A 26,955-nucleotide genomic window follows, 5' to 3' on the forward strand; every position below is an offset into this window, starting at 1 on the left:
GGCACAAAAAAGACCTATATACATCTAAAACATGGCTAAAATATGGCCGAAATATGGCACAAATATAGCCTAAATATGGCACAAATGTAGCCAAAATATAGCACAAATCTGGCAGAAATATGGCACAAATATGGCCCAGATATGGCCTACTAACGGCCGAAATATGGGACATATATGGCCCATATATAGATACAATATCGCACAAAGATGGCCGAAATATGGCACAAATATAGCCCAGATATGGCCAAAATATCGCACAAATCTGACCGAAATATGGCACGAATAAGGCCCATAAAAAGCTAAAATATGGCACGAATACGTCCCAAATTCGGACGAAATATGGCTCAAATAATACCCATATGCAGCTAAAATATGGCCGAAATATGGAAAAAATATTGCTGAAATATGGCACAAATATACCTAATATATGGCACAAATCTGGCCGAACTATGGCACGAATAAGGCCCATATACCGCTTAAATATGGCACAAATATGGCCGAAATATGGCACAAATGTGGTACAGATATGGCCAAAATACGTCCCGAATATCGCCGAAATATGGCACCAATGTGCCCATGTATAGCTAAAATATTGCACGAATATGACCGTAATTTAGCACAAATATCGCCCAGTTACGGCCCAGATATGGCCAACTAACGGCCGAAATATGGGACGAAGATGGCCAATATATGGCGCAAAGATGGTCGAAATATAGCTTAAATATGGCCAAAATATGGCACAAACAAGGCGCATGAACGACCGAATTATGGCTAAAATATTGCACAAATAAGGCCCGTATACCGCATAAATATGGCACAAATCTGGCAGACATATGGCACAAATATGGCCCAGATATGGCCTACTAACGGCCGAAATATGGGACATATACGGCCCATATATAGATACAATATCGCACAAAGATGGCCGAAATATGGCACAAATGTGGCCAAAATACGGCTCAAATATGGTCAATATACGGCTCAAATTTGGCCACAGTACTGCTCAAATATGGTAGAAATATGGCTCAAATACGCCTATATATAGCTAAATATGGCACAAATATAGCCAAAAAATAGCGCAAATCTGGCCGAAATATTGCACAAATATGGACCAGATATGGCGAACTAACGGCCGAAATATGGTACAAATATGGCCCATATATGGCTACAATATTGTACTAAGATGGCCGAAATATGACACAAATATGGTCCATATACCGCAAAAATATGGCACATATATGGCTGAAATATGGCACAAATATAGCCGAAATATGGCACAACTGTGGTCCAGATATGGCCAAAATACGTCCCGTATATGGCCGAAATATGGCACCGATATCGCCCATGTATAGCTAACATATGGCAAGGATAAGGCCGGAATTTAGCACAATTATGGCCCAGATATGGGCAACTAAGGGCCGAAATATGGGACAAAAATAGCCCATTTATGGCCCTAAGATGGCCGAAATATGGCACAAATATGGTCCATATATGGCCAAAATATGGCCGCAATATAGCTCTATTATGGCCAAAATATGGCACAAATAAGGCAGATATTCGGCTAAAATATGGCACAAATATAGCCGAATTATGGCACAAATATGGCCCAGATATGGCCAAAATATAGCACAAATATGGCTGAAAAATGGCACTAATACGGCTCAAATATAGCCGAAATATAGCCTAAATATGGCACAAAAAAAACGTATATAGAGCTAAAATACGGCTAAAATATGGCCGAAATATGGCACAAATATACCCGAAATCTGGCACATACGTAGCCAAAATATAACACAAATCTGGCCGAAATATGGCACATATATGGCCAAAATATGTCAGATCAATACCACAAATATGGCCAAAATATGGGACAAATATGGCCGAAATATGGAACCAATATGGCCCATGTATAGCTAAAATATGGCATGAATATGGCCGGAATATAGCACAAATATGGGCAAGCTATGGGACAAATATCGCCCATATATGGCTAAAATATTGCACAAATATAGCTCAAAGATGGCCGCAATATGGCACAAATAAGGCGCATTTACGACCCAATTATGGCACAAATATAGCCGAAATATGGCACAATTATAGCCGAAATATATCACAAATCTGGCCGAAAAATTGGACAAATATGGCCCAGATATGGCGAACTAACGGCCGAAATATGGTACAAATATGGTCCATAGATGGCTACAATATTGTACGAAGATGGCCGAAATATGGCACAAATATGGCCCATATACGGTCAAAATATGGTCGATAAATACGACAAATATGGCACAAAAATGGTCGGAATATGGCACCAATGTGGCCCATGTCTAGCTAAAATATGGCAAGAATATGGCCGGAGTATAGCAGAAATAGGGCACAGATATGGTCATAATACGTCCGAAATATGGGACGAATATGGCCAAAATATGGCATAAACATGACCAAATATGGGGCACAAATATGGCCCAGACATGGCCAAAATATGATATAAAATATGGCTCAAATTTGGGCAAAATATGGCACAAAAAAGACCTATATACATCTAAAACATTGCTAAAATATGGCCGAAATATGGCACAAATATAGCCTAAATATGTCACAAATATTGCCAAAATAGAAAACAAATCTGGCCGAGATATGTCACAAATATAGCCAAAATATGTCCGAAAAATAACACAAATATGGCCAAAATATGGCACCAATATGGCCGAAATATTGCACAAATATGGCGCGTATACGGCCGAATTATGGCACAAAAGTAGATGAACAGGGGGACTTCACCCCCTCGATAAAACAGATTGTGGGTTCTGATCCGAACTATTTACCGGTGGGTGGCAAGTGACATTTGTGGTTTCGACAGGTATTTGTTTCACCAGCGGTCGGTAATTAACCGCCGGTCGATAATGTGCTGCCTGTCTTTTTTGTCGGCTGTCAATGTTGGGGGGGGGTAAGTCAGCCATTTCGGGCCGACGTAATTCCACTATTTCTGGCCAACTCCGCCTCAGCCCTTTATTACTATTTTGCAATCGCAATTACGCCTTATTTTTTTGAGGAAAAAAAGGGGGGAATTCCACCATTTTTTGGCTAACTTCGTCACAACTATTCAATTTATAAATCTTCATTTGGTTAGTGTATCGTGAGAGCTTCAAGTACAACTTTTAAACCATGGAGATAGATAATTTGTGTGAATAGAAAATTGCATTTTTACGGAATAATTACCCTTTCTGTGAGGATTTTGATGATCTAATAGACAGATTTTTTGGTGATGTTCCTCCTGAAGATATTGGTAAATTTGTAAACTGGATAATTACATTGGAGAAAAACTCTAAAATTTTCAAAAGTCTTTTTGCCGATACATCATACATAAATTGTGCTGATAAACAGAATTTGGCAAAAACACTCTTGGAAATAAACGAAAATGCTGAAAAACTTGAAAAGTTTTGCGAAGATTTTGATGATTTAATTGAAAGTGTTTTTTACAACAAATCTTCTCAATATATTGAAAAATTTATAAATGATGTCCTTGCATTAGAAAAAAACTTTGAAGTTATTAATCGTGTACGCATGGGAATATTATGCTCAAATTGTGCTGATGAACAAAATTTACTAAAAAAACTATCAGAATTAACTGAAAAGTTCCAAAAACTCGAAGAGCGGATGAAGTAAACATCTAAAAAATCATGAAATCATCAAATAAAATTCTAAATTATGCAAAAAATCTTCATGTAATTTATTTAAACAATTTCCTTCATAATACTTTGCAGAAGAATAGAATCATATAAAAGACTGGTTTTTAAAAAAAAATATTCAGTATTGTTTCTGTGACTGACTAAAATTTATCTATCTTTTTGTGATATATGGCTGGAGAAATTATTGTTGATGTTCAAGGCTTTAAAATGCCTAACAATTGTTTTGTGGTGAAAGAGCTTTCAGCAATTAGTGTAAATAAAACATTAGATCATTCAAATATACTGTCTGTTAAAATTTTCAAGCCACCTTGTAATTGGAGCGAGCTACCTAATAACTATAAACATATGACCTCATGGCTGATACATAAGCATCATGGTATACCATGGGATAAAGGAGTCATACCTTTTGATTGTCTTGAAGAAGTTCTGAATTTCATTGTGAGAGATTACGAATACATTTACGTCAAAGGTCACGAAAAAAAAAAAAAAATGGATTCAAAGTATTTGTAGTTCGACTAAACAAGTTATTAATCTTGAATCATTAGGATGTCCATCACTTAGAAGCTTACCAAAAATTACTTATTTTATCCAACATCCAGAACTTGAACATAGTGATATCATATACGATGATTATCACTGTGCATTGGAAAATGTTCAGCATTTGAAAATTTGGTTTATGGAGAATTATTTATATTTCATTTAACTTTTGTCACAACAATTTATTGGAGTTTTAAATAATTGATCTATTATCATTAAAAAAAAAATGTATTATGATTAAAAAAAAATAAAATAAAATTCTGAATTATTTTTTCATTTATACAGTTTTCTAGAGAATAGTTTTATCATACATATTTACCACGCAAAAATGCATGATCTCATACAATTAAACAGCAAATATTATTGTTGATGTCAAATATTTACAAAACGAATTTGACTCCGTTGCGAAAGTTGTAACCTTGGAAAAATGTTACGCATTTTATTTAATCGAAACATGAGAAAAATTGCCTTGGAATTTATTGTGGTAACTTTTGACAACAAATTTTTATTGATGTAACTGTATATCTATGTAAATCAAAGTGGTTGAAAAATATAAATTAAACAATATTGCGCAATACTAAAAATTTTATAAAAAACATTTTTTTTTATAAAAATGATGCTTTAGTCAAATATATTAAGTTCTTGAAATTGATCATAATCGTGATCATGATAGAAAATTGCTAAAATATAAAAAACATCTGAGAGTGCATCATAATAATTTTAGACAAACGCAATTTTCTTATCTTCGCAACTCGATACTCCTGGATGTGTGTATATAAAATGTATTGTCAATAAGTTCTGTTTACTCTACATCTAAGACATAAAAAACATCTTGGAACGCATCAGAATAATTTTTGACAAACGCAATTAGCTTATCTTCACAACTCGATACTCCTGGAAGTATGTATCCGAAATGTCAATAAGTTCTATTTACTGCACACAGATACTCATTAATTGTTACATCTAAAAGTTTTGAGTGTATTTTTGCTCTATATAAATAAGTATAAGTGAACTAAACATCAAACTGAATCAGTATTTCAATGTGACCACGTGCATACAAAATATTCAAGTCAAAATTCTAAGTTCTGTGAAGTTTTTCAAAGTTAAATTCATTTTATTTTTGTGAAGCTTGTGTTTTCAATCTGTGAGGTAAGAAGTGTTTTAATTCTCTGTGTTTCTAAAATTTACAGAATCCAATATGGTATTTTTAAAATAATTAGTTCTGAAACCTTCAATATGTGGTTATGACTGGATATATCCGTAAAAACTAACGTGACAGCTGAATAGATTCTGTGAATTTTGAAAAATATTCCTGTAGTTAAAAAGTTTTATGCATGATTTTTTTTTTAAATCTGTGAAATTAAGTGATAGTATTTAATAAGTAAGGTAAAAGCCCCAGGAGCTGCTCAGGAACCCTTACCTTCTCACTCCATGTATTTTGTTTGTATATCTTAATATAGATGTACAAATACATGGAGTGAGAAGGTAAGGGTTCCTGAGCAGCTCCTGGGGCTTTTACCTTATACTTACGCTAATAAAAAATTTATAGTGGAGTGAAGAAAAAACTTTGACCCAAATATTTAATTATAAAATTAGTGATTTTCTTTTTTTCTGATTATTTAGAAAAACCAATCATGGCAATCCCAAACTTGAATGTGGAATGGGTTACCTATCCAGTAGAATGGGAAGGTGAAATGACCGATGAGATGTTGATGGGTGTCATTAAACTGGCTCTGCAGCGTAATTTTCTAATCAACGGCTCTTTGGAGGGTGCAGCCTTGAGAATCGCTCATGTTCAGGCAGAATCGAAGCTGTTATCTGCGACTATAATTTGGTTCAAGGCATGCGGTGACCCATCAACCCATCCAAACATCATCAATCGTAATACACTACGATCATCATCATCATCAGATAGCCAGCAGCAACAGTCACAAGAACAGCAGCGACCATTCGAAATCATCTGTATCAGCGATGATGATGATGATGGATTTGATGATGATGATGATGATGATATTGTTGATAAATAATTAACTCAAATCATGATAATCGTTGACAAAAAACTTAAAGTATGGGATTTTTATTCATATATCTTTTATATTTATTTTTATAAATATATCTTTATATTATTTTTTATAAAATATATATCTTTATATTATTTACATCATAATTATATTACATATTTTTTGATAACTTATATCATTTACTTCTTACTTAAATGTAAAAAGTGCTGCATCTTTTTTACTAATTAATTTTATTTCTCCATAAAAATAAAAAAAACAATGTTAAGAATAATAATTGATTTGTTTCATTTATTTAATGTAATTATCCGTTAAGTATCCTGATTGTGAGAAAATTTATTGTTATAAATATATATGTATGGTGTAAAATGATGAAACAAAAGATAAGAAAAAGATAAGTAAAATCTATATTATCAATAATTAATATTAGAAACTTAACATAAGTTATTTCTTATTCTCTCAACTTGCATGTACAGTATATTTCTTTTTTACTCCTCTTTGTGTGATTGTTCTTCATGTGTCCCCACTCAGTAATATAATACCTCATCTCATACGTTTCACCACCTCTTCATCATAAGTTCAATTCGAATGCATGCTGATACATATACCTATATTCATACATACATATATATATAGAGAGAGAACTTTCAACTATCGATATTATATCGATCATTGATTCTAATTTCAGCTTTTAGCGTAGGATTGGATCATTATTACCAATTTATTCTATGTTAAGTTATTACTTCATCTAATTAACTATCAATCACAGTTGGGAATTTTCATCAATTTAGCGTCAACTGTGATATTTAGGTTGAGATAATGATAAATATCATTCCCATTATATTCACAGTTAGTTATGCTTAAGCTTATTTTACTTAATCTATGAATAGAAAAATAATTTATTGTACATATAATATTCATATTATTAATTATACTAAAATAATTTCAAAAATTTATTTATCGATAGAAAAAATTGTTTATTTTTTGTATTATTATACAAAATAATAAGTATTCACATATTTTGTAATATTATTCATAAGTAATAAAAAATTTTTAGTTTATAATATTTGAAATGAAGAAAAAATATTGAAAATTTTATTTAAATAGTTAAAAATTCAAATTGATTATATTTGCCACCGAGGAAACGCAGTCCAAGATGATTCTCATTTGCAGTATTCATCATGTCCTCAAGATCTTTCTGGTTATCAAGCAATATTGTAACAATTCTGCTTGGCAAAAATACAGAAAATTCATTATCAATCGATACGATGATCGTTTTTCCATATTTTGCCTTTACAGATTTTATATCAGTAATTCGATAAACTTTATCAACTTCCAATTCGCTTAATTTTTTTGTTGGTAAATAATCTTCGCAACGACTAATTATATTGATTTTGGTGAACTCCATCTCCAATTGAACTGTATTGAATTTATTTTTAGTATGAATAATTACAACAAAAATTCTGATCAACTAAGTATACTTACTTCTTTGTCACAAAATATGTATGAATACACTTAAGAACTGAGTTTTAACTTTATTGTTTTACTTGGATCTTTCTTGATGAATCTTCAAATGTAACTTATGCAGTCTAGCTTGAATCGACCCTTTTTATAGGATGTTCCTCTTCTTAAAAATTAGGAAATACAACGCAATAAATGAAAAAATTCATCAACATTTCTGAGAATTATTTCTTTACGCAGTAAGAAATTCGAGATTGCTGGGAAAAAAGTTTATCAATTATCTTTGCAATTATTATTTTGCGCAGTACAAAATTCAAAAGAATTTCAGTATTATTTTAAGCAGTAGTTAGTTTGAGATCATCAAGAAAGAATTCATCAACAGTATAATTTATCATTTTACACAGTATAAAATTCAAGATTTCAAAAAAAAATAATAAATTAGCATTATTTATTAATTTTTTAAAGATTCAATTTCATAACTTTCTGTTACTTATGAACTGTACTGAATTTATATCTTTTGCGTCATTGCATATTTTCACTTACATGATGTCATATAAATCGTTGAAATACTATCCCCTAATTATTTTTTAAATATTATGTCAGCTTAGAAAAATTTTAATAACTACGCACTGGTTTTAGGTTTCTATAAATATTTATATAATTAAAATTATGAAGTTACAAATTTTTTTGCATAAGCTTTTGATGAATCATTTTAACCACTATATAAAGCCGGACTGAGAAGGTTTTTCTATCAGTGACTTGACTCGGGTCCTACAATTACTTCAGTGAAAATATCATTTTTTTGCCACGGTGGAAAAGTGCATAACATTAATAAAAATATTTTATTTTAACTGTAAAAATTATTATTGCAAAATAATTCATATTTACTGATCAATTTTAAGTGTCAAATAGTTCAATAAAATGAATCATTCTTGTGATCTCATCAAATCTCTCCAAAACTTAGTCAACTCAATTGCTCAATCATATAATGATTTGAGAGAAAAGACAATGAGTGAAGAGTATTGTCAAAGATGTTACAATGTTTGCTCTGAAACAATTGAATATTTTAATACTATTTTGATGGATCAGCAAACAAGTGTTCAAGTCAAAAGAAGTGTTCAAGCAAACATTGTACTTTTGTGTTGGTATGCTCATCAATTTACCAGATTAAGTGGTCAAGTTGTTGGTGGTAATCTAAGTGCAAGAAATAGTCTGATCAAGTGGCAAGACCTTGAGAATGCTTTTTCAAATAATATTAAAACTGGTTGTGTTGTAAATCGTACCCATACTGATTTAAGAGAATTTTTAAATGACTCAAAAGATTTAGTTATTGAAAAAATTGGAAGTATGATGAGAAATGCTGGAAACCTCAAAGTTAATGTAGAATTGTTCTGTACATTCAGAAATTCAAAAAATGGTGATGCAGTTGAAGAAAAAAAGTCTTTTAACACGAATAGCCGTGAGATAATACAAGCTACACGATTAGATGAATGGTACATGGACAATGTGTACTATAAATTATTGAAGAAAGTTGAAGAATTCAATCAAAAAGATTCAGGATGGAGTTTGGTGGAAATTAACAACTTAGTTGTAACTATGTCAACATTTTTACCTCTACAGGCTGGTGAATCAACGTATGTGCAACTGCCTAAAGATATTCAACACAAAAGAGCGGTCCTTAACATTGAGAACTTCGATGAGTATTGCTTTCTCTGGTGTATTGTGGCTGCATTATACGAACCTCAAACTGGGCATCCTGAAAGGACAACTTCATATCCACATTTTAGTTCGGTACTCAATTACGAAGGTATTAAATTTCCTGTAGCTCTAAGAGATATCCCTAAATTTGAAAAATTAAATAATTTATCTATTAATGTGTATGGCATAGAGTCAGAATTTACACAAAAAAATTCAGAAAAAAGTAAAATAATTCCTGTATACTTAAGTAACCATTTTTACTCTAAAAAAGTTATTCATCTACTGATAATAGAGAAAAATATAAATACTCACGATAATGATATGAAAAATTATGAACCCAGATTTCACTTTGCGCTGATAAAAAATTTATCAAGATTGGTTAAAAGTCAATTATCCAAAGGTCATTCAAAGTTATTTTTTTGTGATCGATGTCTTAATCATTATAAAAAAAAAAAATTCGTTTAATCAACACAAACTTGATTGTTTTAAAATAAATAAGGTTTGTATGGAACTTCAAAATGAAGAGAATAAAATTTTAAAATTCACTAAGTTTCAGTATAAAGATACTGTACCATTTGTTGTGTATGCAGATTTAGAATGCATGCTTGAACCCCAAGGAGATGATGAAAACAACTCTCAGAAACATGTTCCACACAGTATAGCATTTTATTGCCATTGCACTTACAATGTTAAACTTTCCAAATTTGAAATTAATCGCTCACCGTCTTGCATTGAGTGGTTTGTAAAAAAATTACAGTTTTTAGCTTCTGAATTTGATCACTATTTACGCAATCCAATACCAATGAAACAACTAACTAAAGAGGAACAGAATAGTCATGATCAGGCAACTATTTGTCATATTTGCGAAAAATTTTTCATTTCTGATCAAGATAAATGTTATGATCATAATCACTTTACGGGCAATTATCGCGGCCCTGCTCATACAGCCTGTAATTTAAATTATCAGAAACCTCAAATAATTCCAGTTGTTTTTCACAATTTATCTGGTTATGACTCTCATTTTTTAATTAAACATTTAGCTACAGTTTTCGAAGGTAGAATGACTTTACTACCAATTAATAAAGAAAAAAATATATATCTTTTACTAAATCAGTTTTAGGAACTTTAGTTACTTTACGCTTTATAGATTCATTCAAATTTATGGCATCTAGCCTAGACAAATTATCATCTTATCTTGAAGATGATAATAAAAAAATAACAAAATCGTATTATCTCGATACAGAACAATTTAAATTAGTCACTCGTAAAGGTGTATTCCCATATGAATATATTGATTGCATTGATAAACTTGATGATAAACAGTTGCCTGATAGAGACTCATTTTATTCAAGGTTATCTAATGACTACATTTCTCATGAAGATTATGATTTTGCAAAATTAGTTTGGAATAAATTTAATATCGGTACCCTAGGAGAGTACTCAGTCTTATATCTTAAGACTGATGTACTTCTTCTAGCTGATATTTTTGAAAATTTCAGATCAAGTTGTTTGAAAACGTATAGTTTAGATCCATGTCACTTTTACACCCTTCCCGGTCTTGCACTTGAAGCTATGGTTCGTTATACTGGTGTAGAACTTGAGCTGTTGACTGATCCCGAAATGTTACTTTTTATTGAAAAGGGCATTCGTGGCGGGGTTTCAATGTGTGTTAATCGGTATGCTGTGGCAAATAATCGTTATATGGGAGAAAAATTTGATCAGAGCAAGGATGAATCCTATCTCATGTACTATGACGTAAACAATTTATATGGTGCAGCAATGAGCATGTCATTACCAAAAGGTTCATTCGAATGGGTAGAGGTTAATCAGTGTGTAGATCAGTACTTGAATGATGTTGATGAAAGTATTGGTTACATACTAGAAGTAGATTTAGATTACCCAGAAGAGTTACATAATTTACACAAAGATTTGCCTCTATGTCCTGAACACTTTGTACCACCAGGAAGTAAACTAAGCAAATTAACTACAACTCTTTATTCGAAAAAAAATTATGTAATTCATTATAAGAATTTAAAACAATGTTTAAGTTTTGGTTTAAAGTTATCTAAAATTCATAGAATATTGAAATTCAAACAATCTCCATGGCTAAAGCCATATATTGATAAAAACACACAGTGTAGACAAAATGCCAAGAATGATTTTGAAAAAAATTTATTTAAACTCATGAATAACAGTGTATTTGGTAAGACTATGGAAAATGTAAGAAAACATAAAGATGTGCATTTAATTACTAAATGGGAGGGAAGGTATGGTGCTAAAACTTTAATTTCTAAACCTAATTTTCATAGTCTTACTATTTTTGGTGAAAACATAGTTATAATTGAACTAACAAAAGCTAAAGTCTATTTTAATAAGCCAATCCATGTTGGATTTTCTATATTAGATTTATCGAAAATATTCATTTATGACTTTCACTATAATTATATTAAAAACAATTATCGACATACCTCCAAATTAATGTATACAGACACTGATAGCTTAATCTACCATTTTACTGTACCAGACATTTATGAAGACATTAAGCGTGATCTATCAAAGTTCGATACCTCTGACTATCCTGTTGATAATATTTATCAAATGCCGTTGGTTAATAAAAAAGTTCTGGGGCTTATGAAGGATGAAAATAATGGAAAAATTATGTCCGAATTTGTGGTTCTCAGAGCTAAACTGTATGCTTTCGAAATATTTAATCCTGCTGAAGAAAAAGATAAAATTTAAAAAGCTGCAAAAGGTGTCAAAGGTTCAACTTTGAAAACCATTACATTCAATGATTTCAAAAAATATCTGAATGACCACATTAATTTATTGCATGAACAATTTATAATCAAAAATAAAAATCATGAAGTATGGACTTCAATCCAAAAAAAATTATCTTTAAGTTGGGAAGATGATAAACGTCAGTTATTAAAAAATAGTACTGACACTTTACCATGGGGATTTAATGTGTCTGTGAATGATTTAATGAAAATAGAGAATACTCAAGATAAAATTAAGAAAATAAAATTTAAAAAAAGAAAATTAATGTAAATAATTGTAAATCTAGTTCAAGGTTTATAAATAAAGTATAAAAATTTATGTTTTAAAATTTTTTTATTTTAATTCAATGTATCAAACCTTCCATCTATAATTTATTTACATATCAGTTTCATCAATCCAGCTATTGTGTTTACTATCAAAGCCCAACCATTTCACATACAATTTATTTCCACGTTTTTTTAACACTTTCTCAACGAGGAAAATATTTGAGTACTTGGCTTTGCTGAGTTCTTCGTTGTAAAATCCACCTTTAATTGGTATACCAATCCAGTCTTCCAGCTCATATGTTACCGGATCCGTATTTCGCACTTTTGTAACTGTGAATAGTTCCGTTGTCCAGTTTGGTGTATAACCTTTTTCAAATACATGCTTGTACCTGCTTATGCGAACTACATCTCCAACTTTAAATCTATTTTTTTTCCTCTTTGATGATTGAGATTTCATTGGTATATAAATATTTTCCAGCAATGACCATTCCTGAGTCTTAGTTACATCAATAGGTTTCATTTTTATTGTGCGATGTTTAGTATTATTGTAAGTATTTACCAACTCAGCAAGCATATCAATCCATTTGTAACTTCCACGAGCTGAAAATTCTCGCCACATTTTAGTTTCTAAGGTTCGATTGAATCTCTCAACTATACTCGCTTTCATGTTTGAATGTGTTGAATATAAATTGATGTTGTGATGTTTCATCAGCTTTTTAAATTCTGTATTGTAAAACTCTTTACCCTGATCAACATGTAAATTTTTGGGAACTCGCCCCTGCTCAAGCACAGACTTCATAGCACTGGTGACTTCAACACCTGTCTTCCTTTTAATTGGAACTGCCCAGGTACACTTTGAAAATGTATCTATAATTGTTAGTAAATACTTATATCCTTTATTCACACTCGCATATGGGATCATCTCCACTAAGTCAGCTTACCAAGTTTCATCAATTCCACGAATATCAAAATGACGATGTGGATAATTTCTTCGAGCTGGTTTATGAAGTTCATGCGCTATCACTGATTTTTCTCCTCCATTGATTATAGCTTCCAGTTTCTTTATTCGTTGAGTATTCTGAGTAATTAATTCTTTTTTATGTTTTTGTCGTTTTATTATCACTTTTAATTCTTCATTTTCTTTTTTTAATAAATTAAATGAAGTCTCTAACATTACCATTTGGGAGTGCAAATGTGAAATGACTTCTGATTGTTCTGTCATGAAACTGTTATACATTACAGACAGTTCTTTTTGAACAAATTGTACAGTTGCTGCATCGTTAACGCTTATAGGATTGTCAACATTACACAGTCTCCTATTCTCTATATCATATTGTCCATCAGTAGTTATTTTGAAACCTTGTCCACGTGGTCCTGGTGGTCCGCTGACTCCAACACCATTTTTCAACGATCGTCCAAATATATCAATGATCATTGTTCTGTTTACTTTGACTGATAACCAGTGAATAAAAAAATATTTTATAAACTGTTGCTAATATATAATTCCAGCCTCCCTCAACTCTTCAATAATTAAAATAATTTCATTGGTGTGGCTTGAATTACCAGCAGCTTGAGATGCCATAAGCAAATGTAGTCTGTCAACCAATTCATTTGGATCATCCCAGTAAACATAATCCATGTGTGCCTTTCGTTTTTTTGCTATCATAAATTTTGGTAATCCTTTACCAGTATATTTAGCAAGATAATCAGCAATATATTTCTCATACTTTTGAGAATAATCTCGATAAATACCGTTATCTGGTTTATAATTTTTTTTTGTGCATATTCGTAAACTCCATAATTTCAAAATATTTTTGTAAATCATCTTGAGTGATCAGTGAATCTTGTGGTGATTTTTGGAATATTAACTCCAATAAACCTTCAGTTGTTGGATAGGTTTTATCCTTTATATGAATAGTATTACCAATAAATTTTACAGCTGAATCACCTATATATAATTCATGATTTTTTTTACGCACACCATATCTTAAATCAATCGTACGATGCTTTTTATTTAAATTATTCAAGTATTTGGTCAATAAATTCGGTTTAGTTGGAGTACTTGTATTTACAGGAGATATTTGCATTTCATCAATTTTACTGTTAGCTGTGTCATCATCTGTTATTAAACTATCATACTGAGTTATTTCATCATTTTGTGTTTTTTCAACCAATGCAAGTTTATTTTCTTCTTTGATTTTATTTTCAGTTTCTTCTTGCTTAAATTTTTTCTTTGATGATTCAATTAGGCTTTGCAGTGGTGTTACTACGGGCTTAAATAGTTCATTCAGATTTTTTTCGGCGGTATCTTTTCCCATTTTCAACAATTTATGCTTTTGTCTTATAGCATCACTAACCTGAGATATTTGACGTAAAATATCTTTTCGCTCTGTAATTTCTTCAGGTTTCATGTTGGTGCAGTGATATTTACAGCATCTATGACTATAATTAATTGAATGTTGGTCAATTTATACTGATAAAACAGTCAAAACCTTTTCTATATCTTCCACTATTCAACTCACTGTCTTTATCAATGACTACAAAGCCATACTTCCCATCATTCCAGCAAACTGAACACAAATCTTTAAATAAATTGTATGACATATCTGTATTTACATGATCATCGTATACATGCTTTAAATTCATTTCATCTTGACGAAATAATGCTAGAAAATTAACATTGTCTCGAATTAAATGTTTTGGTATACGTGTATAAGTTTGGCAAAGATAAAAACTGTCTACACCTTTGTGTCGACCCATGCAGAAGTAATCTCTGATGTGATCTTGTTTTTCACATGCAACATCATCAAATATCATCAATGAATTAGGCTTTATATCATCAGGTGTTACTACCGCTTCATGTTCATCAAATGTATAAAATCCAATATCTTTAATTGGTTTTAACAAAGATGCTAGAAATTTGTATTTCGGTTGTTTCAGAGACTTCAAATAAAGATAGATATTGTCAAATCTCAAACCGTTTGGATGTGTAATGAGAGACAACAGAGCGTTCGTTTTTCCACAATTTGATGGTCCGCAAAACACTGCGCGTACACTATTTGGTAATAAAGAACCGTGTCTTTTAATTTTTTTTGTTCCTGTACCAAGAACAATTTGATCAAAATTGATCACAGGCAGCTTATTTTTCTGTTTTTTGAAGTTCATGTCTCAAAGCTGCAGCATCGACTTCACTAATCAGGTATAAATACCAGCTTTTATAAAATTGTTGGACCAGTTGTGATGGTATCGTTATGAAGAGTAAATGTGGTAAGGGCTTCATAAATAATCTTATCAACAAGTTACCAGTTGAACTTCATATCCCAGGTTATCAGTATTGTGGACCTGGTACAAAGCTAGCGAAACGATTAGCTCGTGGACATCCTGGAATTAATCCTTTAGACGCTGCGTGTAAAGAGCACGATATTGCCTACTCTACTAATCGAGATAATTTAGAAGTTCGCCACGAGGCTGATAAAGTATTAGCCGAAAAAGCCTGGCAAAGATTTAAAGCAGCAGACTCTAGTATTGGAGAAAAAGCTGCTGCATGGACTGTTAATAAAATAATTAATGTCAAGAGACGATTTGGAATGGGGCTGAAAAAATCCAGTAAAAGAACAAAAGTTAGTAAAAACGTAGCAAAAAAGAAAAATGAGCAAGAAACCTCAAGTAGCGCTAACAAAAGTTGTAACAGCGGCTAAAAAGTCTATGAAAGCGGGTGGAGATCCTATAAAATCAGCGCTCAAAGGAGCTCATGAAGCGGTGAAAAAATCGGGCGGTAAGAAAAATGTCAAAGTGCCTCGTATTTTACCAATCCCATCAAAAATAGGAGGAGTACTTCCATTTTTGATTCCAATTTTGCGGGGCTCTCTGCTATTGGGTCTCTCGCTGGTGGGGCAGCAGGAATTGCAAAAGTATAAATGATGCAAATGCTGCTAAAAAACAATTAGAAAAAGCCACACGTCATAACATGAAGATAGAAGAGATAGTCATGGGTAAAGGCTTATATTTAAGACCATACAGACGTGGTATGGGATTATATTTAAGACCGTATCCTGCAGGCAAAGGATGCAAGAAGATGACAAAAAACAAGTAGAGCTACCACATCGAGCATTAACAAATGTCGATATACTGAAATATGCTAAGGTTTTGAAAATTCCAAATTTCCGTGGAGTTTTTATGAGAAATGACTTACCAAAATCTGGACCTAGAAGCAATGAATCAGCAATTATCAATCTAGATGATAAAGATGGACCAGGTACTCATTGGGTGGCATACAAAAAAATTGGTAATAATGTAATTTATTTTGACAGTTTTGGTAATTTACAGCCACCCCAAGACCTTATGAATTATCTCGATGTTGGTAGCGTAAAATATAATCATGAAAGATATCAAAATTTTGATTCAATTATACGTGGGCATTTATGCCTCAAATTTTTAGCTGGACAATATAAATTAAAGTGACACACTGTTCAACTCGTCAGACATGGCTGAGTCATTTACGTTAACGCTGACTGGATCATCCTCAGTGCTGGAAGCTAACTATTTTCCACCGATTGAATTATCACCAGCTAAAAATTATGTGTTGGGGTTTGTAGAGTTACTGACATTTAATTCGATACCTAATATAGATGTTGGTGCTAATAAATTATATGTGTCTTATTCAGAGGACAACGTTGGAGATAATAAAAATAATATTACTAGTGAAAAAGTAAATAGTAAAAAGACAAAAAGTCGAAAAGAAATGTTGCAATAATTACAAAAACTGATGATAGTATAAGTTCTGTTCTAAATAATGAAGTGACAATTCCAACAAATAGTTCTGAGGAATTCATGGAAATCACAAAGAGTGATGAAAATACAATCTCTGTTGATAATAAAGTTCTAACTATACCAACAGGCAGTTATGAAATTACAGACATTGAAAATTACATACAAAAATCATTACCAAAAATCAGTATCAATATTAAAGCCAATAATAATGAATTGAAAAGTGAGATTAAGTGTGATCAGTTTATTGACTTTAGACCTAAAGATTCTATTGGTCAACTATTGGGTTTCACAAACCGTCTCCTTGAACCTCACAAAACTCATTTATCAGATCTGCCTGTAACCATATTGAAACTCAACGCTCTAAGAATTGAATGCAATATCACGTCAGGCGCATATATAAATGAATACAAAAGTTCACACAATTCATGAATTTTTTCCAGGTGTTCCACCAGGATTTACTTCCTTTACTTCCGAGCAAAAGTACACTACATGTTCTTGGTAAATTTACAAAAGACGACAACACCGCTGTTGCTGCTACTACGAAGCTTGTAAACATGAGCATTGGTCACATGATTAAAGAATTCCGTTTATTGATGAATGGTGTTGAAATTGATAGAAATACCAATGTTGGTATCACTAGTACGATGAAAGGATATTTGTCTTTCAGTCCAAATTAATTAAGCAGTTTGTAAAATGCCGGCTGGTATACAAATGATGAAACTGAAATCACCAATGAAGAAGGATACTTTGATTTATCCATTCCACTGAATATATTGTGTGGCTTTGCAGAAGATTATTTAAAAATTCTAATGAATGTTCAGCTTGAAACCATTCTTACAATAGCTAATACTGATATAAATGCTTATATACAAACGAACGCAGCAGCAGAAAATGTGAAAGTTACTCTTCAAAAAATTGAATGGATTATGCCATACATTACACCGTCAGACAAAGAAAAAATCCAAACATTGAATTATATTACTGGCGATCCAGCTATTCCAATAAGTTTCAGAACTTGGGAATTATATGAATATCCATTGTTACCTGCAACTTCAAGACAAATTTGGGCTGTTAAAACATCAACACAGTTAGAGAAGCCGCGTTGTGTGATTCTTGGAGTCCAAACAGCAAGAAAGAATGATGCTAGAAAGAATTCCAGTCAATTTGATCATTGCCAGATTCGAAACATCAAGCTATTTTTGAATTCTCAAAGTTATCCTTATGGGGACTTGAATTTAAATATAAATAGCAACCAGTATGCTTTATTATATGATATGTACTTGAACTTCCAAACGTCATACTACAATAAAGAAGCAGAACCGATATTGACTAAGAAAAAATTCTTAGAAGAAGCACCACTTTGTGTCATCGACTGCTCCAAGCAAAACGAGGCTATAAAATCTGGACCAGTAGAAATTAGATTGGAATTTGAATCATTAGCTCCATTTCCAGCCAATACAACTGCGTATTGTCTAATTATTCACGATCGTATTATTGAATATAAGCCTATAAGCAACACTGTACGAAAATTAATGTAAAACAAAACAATGACTGTTAGATTCAATTTGACACCGACTGTGCATTACATGCATATTTGGGCTTCAGCATATCAACTTGCAAGACAAGGAGAATGGGAAAGAGCAGCTAGAGATAGAGAGAGATTCAGAGAAAGAATTAAACGTACAAGTAAAGTTATAGATCCGGTACTAAGAAAAAAATTATTTCAGCTGAAAATGGAACAATTAAGTAAAATTATAGAACCTGTACTAATTAAAAAACTTTTTTCAATAAAAGATAAATAATTTTTTAAAACAATGGTTAAATTATTCATAACTATTAGATATTTCATAAAAAATTATCAAATAACTATAAGATTAAGAAAAAACATAACCTAAAATAAAACATGTAAACAAATTTTTAAGTCAGAGATATTTATTTATTAGAATTACAAGTATAACAATCTTTTTGATATGGATACATATAAATTCCTGATATGTCCCAGTCTACACATCCTCCCTTATGATGTTTAACACAAAATTTATAATCCATAATTTTTTCATTATTTTGCAAAACAATTGATAATTTGTGCCAAACATGACAAATTTGATTCTTAGCAAATCTCAATATAAAATCATCATCCAAACAAGCAATGTCAAGAGGGTGCATTTTACGGAGATCAGCCAGTTGATAAAATATTTGTACTGATTTTTCATAAGATAGTTTAACTCCCCAATAGTCCATAAACCAATGCTTGAGTTGTTGTGCATTTTGAAATGCACATGCGAACCTCCCTCTTTTAGAATGAAACTCACGAATCGAACACCTCACTTTTGCGAAATCTTCCACATTGTCAGGTGAATAAAATCTCATGTGTTCAATATCAATGATTGGAACAGCATTATCAATTAGATGTTCCAGCCACTTGTGTTTTTGAGATCCAAGAACATAAAAATAGCGAGCATTTTGCACCCAAGCCTTGAGTTTTTGTTCGAAAAATTCATAAGGTGATGCACCATAATCCCACAAAATACCATGTTTATTTCCGTCTTGATCTTGATTTTCACGCATGATCAATGCATTGGTGTATTTTTCAGGTGGACGAAACACATAATGCTCGCAATCGTAGACATTGTAAGTCAAGGATTCATTATGAACTTGTATTACACATATTTCTTTAACAACAAACACACCATCTGGTATAATGAAACCATTAAAATCAATTAACTATTCCATTGTGCTAGTAGTTGAAACTCACAAGAACAATCAGAATAGACTGAACGGAAAGATGTAAAATCATGAGTTAATTATTTGATGATCCCCACTTTACATAACTTAAAACAAGAAAATTAAACCATCAAGATATAAAGAAGGGGTAACTGATCATACTATACCCCAAAAAAATAAGGCGTAATTGCGATTGCAAAATAGTAATAAAGGGCTGAGGCGGAGTCGGCCAGAAATGGTGGAATTACGTCGGCCCGAAATGGCTGACTTACCCCCCAACATTGACAGCCGACAAAAAAGACAGGCAGCACATTATCGACCGGCGGTAAATTACCGACCGCGAGTGAAACAAATACCTGTCGAAACCACCAATGTCACTTACCGCCCATCGGTAAATAGTTCGGATCAGAACCCACAATCTGTTTTATCGAGGGGGTAAAGTCCCCCTGTTCATCTACTCACAAATATATCCGAAATATGGCACAAATATCGGTAATATACAGCACAAATCTGGGTGAAATATCGCACGAATAAGGCCCAAATTCGGACGAAACATGTCACAAATAATACCCATATACAGCTAAAATATGGCTAAAATATGGCCGAAATATGGAAAAAATATATCCGAAATATGGCACGAATACAGCCAAAATATAGCACAAATATAGCCAACTAACGGCCAAAATATGGGACAAATATGGCCCATGTATAGCTAAAATATGGCTAGAATATGGCCGGAATTTCGCACAAATATGGCCAACTAACGGCCGATATATGGTACAAATATGGCCCATATATGGCTACATTATTGTACTAAGGCGGCCGAAATATGGCAATAATATGGCCCATATATGGTAAAAATATGGATGAAAAATAGCACAAATATGACCAAAATATGGCATAAATAAGCCCCATATACCGCAAAAATATGGCACAAATATGGCTGAAATATGGCCCACATATAGCCAAATTTTGGCACAAATCTTGCTGAAATATGGCACGAATAAGGCCCATATACGGCTTAAATATGGCACAAATATAGCCGAAATATGGCACAAATGTGGTCCAGATATGGCCAAAATACGTCCCGTATATGGCCGAAATATGCCACCGATATGGCCCATGTATAGCTAAAGTATGGCAAGGATATGGCCGGAATTTAGCACCAATATGGCCCAGATATGGCCAACTAAGGGCCGAAATATGGGACAAAAATAGCCCATATATGGCTCAAAGATGGCCAAAATATGGCACAAATATGGTCCATATATGGCCGAAATATGGCCGCAATATAGCCCTATTATGGCCAAAATATGGCACAAATAAGGCAGATATTAGGCTAAAATATGGGACAAATATGGCCCAGATATGGCCAAAATATAGCACAAATATGGCTGAAAAATGGCACTAATACGGCCCAAATATGGCCGAAATATTGCTTGAATATGGCACAAAAAAGATGTATATAGAGCTAAAATACGGCTAAAACATGGCCGAAATATGGCACAAATATAGCTGAAATATGGCACAATTGTAGCCAAAATATAACACAAATCTGGCCAATATATGGCACAAATATGGCAAAAATATGTCCGAAAGATACCACAAATATGGCCGAAATATGGCACCAATATCGCCCATGTATAGGTAAAATATGGCAAGAATATGGCCGGAATATAGCACAAATATGGACAAGATATGGTCAACTAATGGCCGAAATATCGGACAAATATGGACCATATTTGGCTAAAATATTGCACAAATATAGCTCAAAGGTGGCCGTAATATGACACAAATGACGTGCATGTACGACCGAATTATGGCACAAATATAGACGAAATATCGCACAATTATAGCCAAAATATAGCACAAATCTGGCCGAAAAATTGCACAAATATGGCCCAGATCTGGCGAACTAACGGCCGAAATATGGTACAAATATGGCCCACATATGGCTACAATATTGTACTAAGATGGCCGAAATATGGCACAAATATGGCCCATATATGGCCAAAATATGGTCGATAAATACCACAAATATGGCCGGAATATGGCACCATGTATAGCTAAACTATGGCAAGAATATGGCCGGAGTATAGCAGAAATAGGGACCAGATATGGTCAAAATACGTCCGAAATATGGGACAAATATGGCCAAAATATGGCACATACATGACCAAATATGGGGCACAAATATGGCCCAAACATGGCCCAAATATGGTATCTAATATGTCTCAAATTTGGGCAAAATATGGCACAAAAAGACCTATATACATCTAAAACATGGCTAAAATATGGCCGAAATATGGCACAAATATAGCCGAAATATGGCACAAATGTAGCCAAAATATAGCACAAATCTGGCAGAACTATGGCACAAATAAGGCGCATGTACGACCGAATTATGGCACAAATATAGCCAAATTATGGCACATATATAGCCATTTTATAGCACAAATCTAGCCGAAATATTGGACAAATATGGCGCGTATACGGGCGAATTATGGCACAAATATAGCCGAAATATGGCACAAATATAGGTAATATATACTAAAAATCTGGGCGAAATAATGCACGACTAAGGCCCAAATTCGGACGAAACATGGCACAAATAATACCCATATACAGCTAAAATATGGCTAAAATATGGCCGAAATATGGCACAAATACAGCCAAAATATAGCACAAATCTGGCCGATATACGGTACAAGTAAGGCCCACATACGGCTCAAATACGCTCAAATATAGCCTAATTATAGCACAAATGTGTTCCAGATATGGCCAAAATGCGTCCCGAATATCGCCGAAATATGGCACCAATATGGCCCATGTATAGCTAAAATATCGCAAGAATATGGCCGTAATTTAGCACAAATATGGCCCAGTTATGGCCCAGATATGGTCAACTAACGGCCGAATTATGGGACGAATATGGCCAATATATGGCTCAAAGATGGTCGAAATATAGCTTAAATATGGCCGAAATATGGCACAAGTAAAGCGCATGTACGACCGAATTATGGCACAAATATAGCCGAAATATGGCACAATTATAGCCCAATTATGGCCCAGATATAGCCAACTAACGGCCGAAATATGGGACAAATATGGCCAAAATAATCCACAAATATGGCCAAAATATGGGACAAACATGGCCAAAATATGGCACTAATATGACCCAAATAAGACACAAATATAGCACAAATATGGCCAAAATATGGCACAATTATGGCCAAAATATAGCACCAATATGGACCATGTATAGCTAAAATATGGCAAGAATATGGCCTGAATATAGCACATATATGGCGCAGATATGGCCAAATAACGGCCGAAATATGGGACAAACATTGCCCATATTTCGCTAAAATATTGCACAAATATAGCTCAAAGATGGCCGAAATATGGCCAAAATACGGCCCAACTATGGCCAAAATATGGCACAAATATGGCTCAAATACGCCCATATATGGCTAAAAAATGGCACAAATATAGCCCATATATATACCAAAATATGGTACAAATATGGCCCAGATATAGCAAAAATACGGCCTAAATATAGCCGGAGTATAGCACAAATAGGGCCCAGATATGGCCGAAATAGGTCCGAATTATGGGACAAGTATGGCACAAATATGGCCCAAATATGACACAAAAAATCCCTATATCACCTAAAATATGGCTGAAATATGGCCGAAATATAGCATAAATACGGCACAAAAAAGACCTATATACATCTAAAATATGCCCGAAATATGGCACAAATATAGCCGAAATATGGCACAAACATAGCCTAAATATAACACAAATCTGGCCGAATTATGGCACAAACATGGCCTAAATATGGCACCAATATCGCCCATGTATAGATAAAATATAGCCGGAATATAGCACAAATATGGCCTAGATATGGCCAACTAATGGCCGCAATGGGGGACAAATATGGCCCATACCTGTCTACAATATTGCACAAAGATGGCCGAAATAGGTCCAAAATATGGCCGAACAATAGCAGAAATATGGCCTAAATATGGCACAAATAAGACCCATATACAGCTAAAATATGGCTACATTATGGCCGAAAAATGGAAAAAATATAGTCGAAGTATGGCTCAAATACAGCCAAAATATTGCACAAAACTAGCCGATATATAGTACGAATAAGGCCCACATACGGCTTAAATATGGCACAAATATAGCCGAAATATCGCACAAATGTAGTCCAGATATGGCCAAAATATGGCCGAAAACTAGCACAAACATGGCCAAAATACGGCTCAGATATGGTCAATATACGGCTCAAATTTGGCCAAAGTACTGCTCAAATATGGCCAAAATATGGCATAAATATGGTCCATATATGGCCGAAATATGGCCGCAATATAGCCCTATTATGGCCAAAATATGGCACAAATAAGGCAGATATTAGGCTAAAATATGGGACAAATATGGCCCAGATATGGCCAAAATATAGCACAAATATGGCTGAAAAATGGCATTAATACGTCCCAAATATGGCCGAAATATAGCGTAAATATGGCACAAAAAAAGACGTATATAGAGCTAAAATACGGCTAGAAGATGGCCGAAATATGGCACAAATATAGCCGAAATATGGCACAATTGTAGCCAAAATATAACACAAATCTGGCCAATATATGGCACAAATATGGCAAAAATATGTCCGAAAGATACCACAAATATGGCCGAAATATGGCACCAATATGGCCCATGTATAGCTAAAATATGGCAAGAATATGGCCGGAATATAGCACAAATATGGACAAGATATGGCCAACTAACGGCCGAAATATCGGACAACTATGGACCAGATTTGGCTAAAATATTGCACAAATATAGCTCAAAGATGGCCGTAATATGACACAAATGACGTGCATGTACGACCGAATTATGGCACAAATATAGACGAAATATCGCACAATTATAGCCAAAATATAGCACAAATCTGGCCGAAAAATTGCACAAATATGGCTCAGATATTAACCTTGAGATCATGTGGTGTCAAGGGCGTCAGTGTTATAAAAACTATGGCTCAGATATGGCGAACTAACGGCCGAAATATAGTACAAATATGGCCCATATATGGCTACAATTTTGTACTAAGATGGCCGAAATATGGCACAAATATGGCCCATATATGGCCAAAATATGGTCGATAAATACCACAAATATGGCACAAATATGGCCGGAATATGGCACCATGTATAGCTAAACTATGGCAAGAATATGGCCGGAGTATAGCAGAAATAGGGACCAGATATGGTCAAAATACGTCCGAAATATGGCCCAAACATGGCCAAAATATGGTATAAAATATGTCTCAAATTTGGGCAAAATATGGCACAAAAAAGACCTATATACATCTAAAACATGGCTAAAATATAGCCGAAATATGGCACAAATATAGCCTAAATATGGCACAAATATAGCCAAAATATAGCACAAATCTGGCGGAAATATGGCACAAATATGGCCAACTGACGGACGGAATATGGGGCAATAATGGCCCATATTTGGCTAAAATTTTGCACATATATAGCTCAAAGACAGCCGTAATATGGCACAAATAAAGCGCATGTGCGACCGAATTATGGCACAAATATAGCCGAAATATGGCACAAATATAGCCAAAATATAGCACAAATCTGGCCGAAATATGGCACCAATATGGCCCATGTCTTGCTAAACTATGGCAAGCATATGGCCGGAGTATAGCAGAAAAAGGGCCCAGATATGGTCAAAATAGGTCCGAAATATGGGACGAATATGGCCAAAATATGGCATAAACATGACCAAATATGGGGCACAAATATGGCCCAGACATGGCCAAAATATGATATAAAATATGGCTCAAATTTGGGCAATATATGGCACAAAAAGACCTATATACATCTAAACATGTCTAAAATATGGCCGAAATTTGGCACAAATATAGCCGAAATATGTCACAAATATTGCCAAAACAGAAAACAAATCTGGCCGAGATATGTCACAAATATAGCCAAAATATGTCCGAAAAATACCACAAATATGGCCAATATATGGCGCCATTATGGCCGAAATATTGCACAAATATGGCGCGTATACGGCCGAAATATAGAATAAATATATCGGAAATATGGCACGAATACAGCCAAAATATAGCACAAATCTGGCCGATATACGGTACGAATAAACCCACATTCGGCTTAAATATGGCACAAATATAGGCCAAATATGGCACAAATGCAGTCCAGATATGGCCAAAATACGTCCCGAATTTCGCCGAAATATAGCACCAATATGGCCAATATATGGCTAAAAGATGGTCTAAATATATCTTAAATATGGCCGAAATATTGCTCAAATAAGGCGCGTTTACGACCGAATTATGGCACAAATATAGCCGAAATATGGCACAAATATAGCCAAAATATAGCACAAATCTGGCCGAAATATTGCACAAATATCGCCCAAATATGGCGAAATAACGGCCGAAATATGGTACATATATGGCCCATATATGGCTACATTATTGTACTAAGACGGCCGAAATATGGCACAAATATGGCGCATATATGGTAAAAATATGGATGAAAAATAGCACAAATATGACCAAAATATGGCATAAATAAGCCCCATATACCGCAAAAATATGGAACAAATATGGCTGAAATATGGCCCACATATAGCCAAATTTTGGCACAAATCTTGCTGAAATATGGCACGAATAAGGCCCATATACGGCTTAAATATGGCACAAATATAGCCGAAATATGTCACAAATATTGCCAAAATAGAAAACAAATCTGGCCGAGATATGTCACAAATATAGCCAAAATATGTCCGAAAAATAACACAAATATGGCCAAAATATGGCACCAATATGGACGAAATATTGCACAAATATGGCGAGTATACGGCCGAATTATGGCACAAATATATCCGAAATATGGCACAAATGACGGTAATATACAGCACAAATCTGGGCGAAATATCGCACGAACAAGGCCC

At 33.5% G+C, this 26,955-nt stretch overlaps 2 protein-coding genes across 2 annotated transcripts; both read left to right on the forward strand.

The window, feature by feature from the left end:
- Positions 1–5,163: 5,163 nt before the first annotated feature.
- LOC141528355 (uncharacterized) lies at positions 5,164–6,370 on the forward strand. Its single transcript, XM_074244376.1, has 2 exons — positions 5,164–5,375; positions 5,850–6,370. Exon 2 carries the CDS (start codon positions 5,861–5,863, stop codon positions 6,251–6,253), a length of 393 nt encoding a protein of 130 aa, XP_074100477.1. The 5' UTR covers positions 5,164–5,375; positions 5,850–5,860; the 3' UTR covers positions 6,254–6,370.
- An 11,656-nt stretch (positions 6,371–18,026) lies between these two features.
- Positions 18,027–18,755, forward strand: LOC141528447 (uncharacterized). Its single transcript, XM_074244491.1, has one exon. It carries the CDS (start codon positions 18,027–18,029, stop codon positions 18,753–18,755), a length of 729 nt encoding a protein of 242 aa, XP_074100592.1.
- Positions 18,756–26,955: the final 8,200 nt, after the last annotated feature.

The sequence above is a fragment of the Cotesia typhae genome, unplaced genomic scaffold (assembly GCF_013202065.1).
Source record: "Cotesia typhae breed Kobodo isofemale line unplaced genomic scaffold, CoteBio_Ctyphae contig_43, whole genome shotgun sequence".
Taxonomy (NCBI): domain Eukaryota; kingdom Metazoa; phylum Arthropoda; class Insecta; order Hymenoptera; family Braconidae; genus Cotesia; species Cotesia typhae.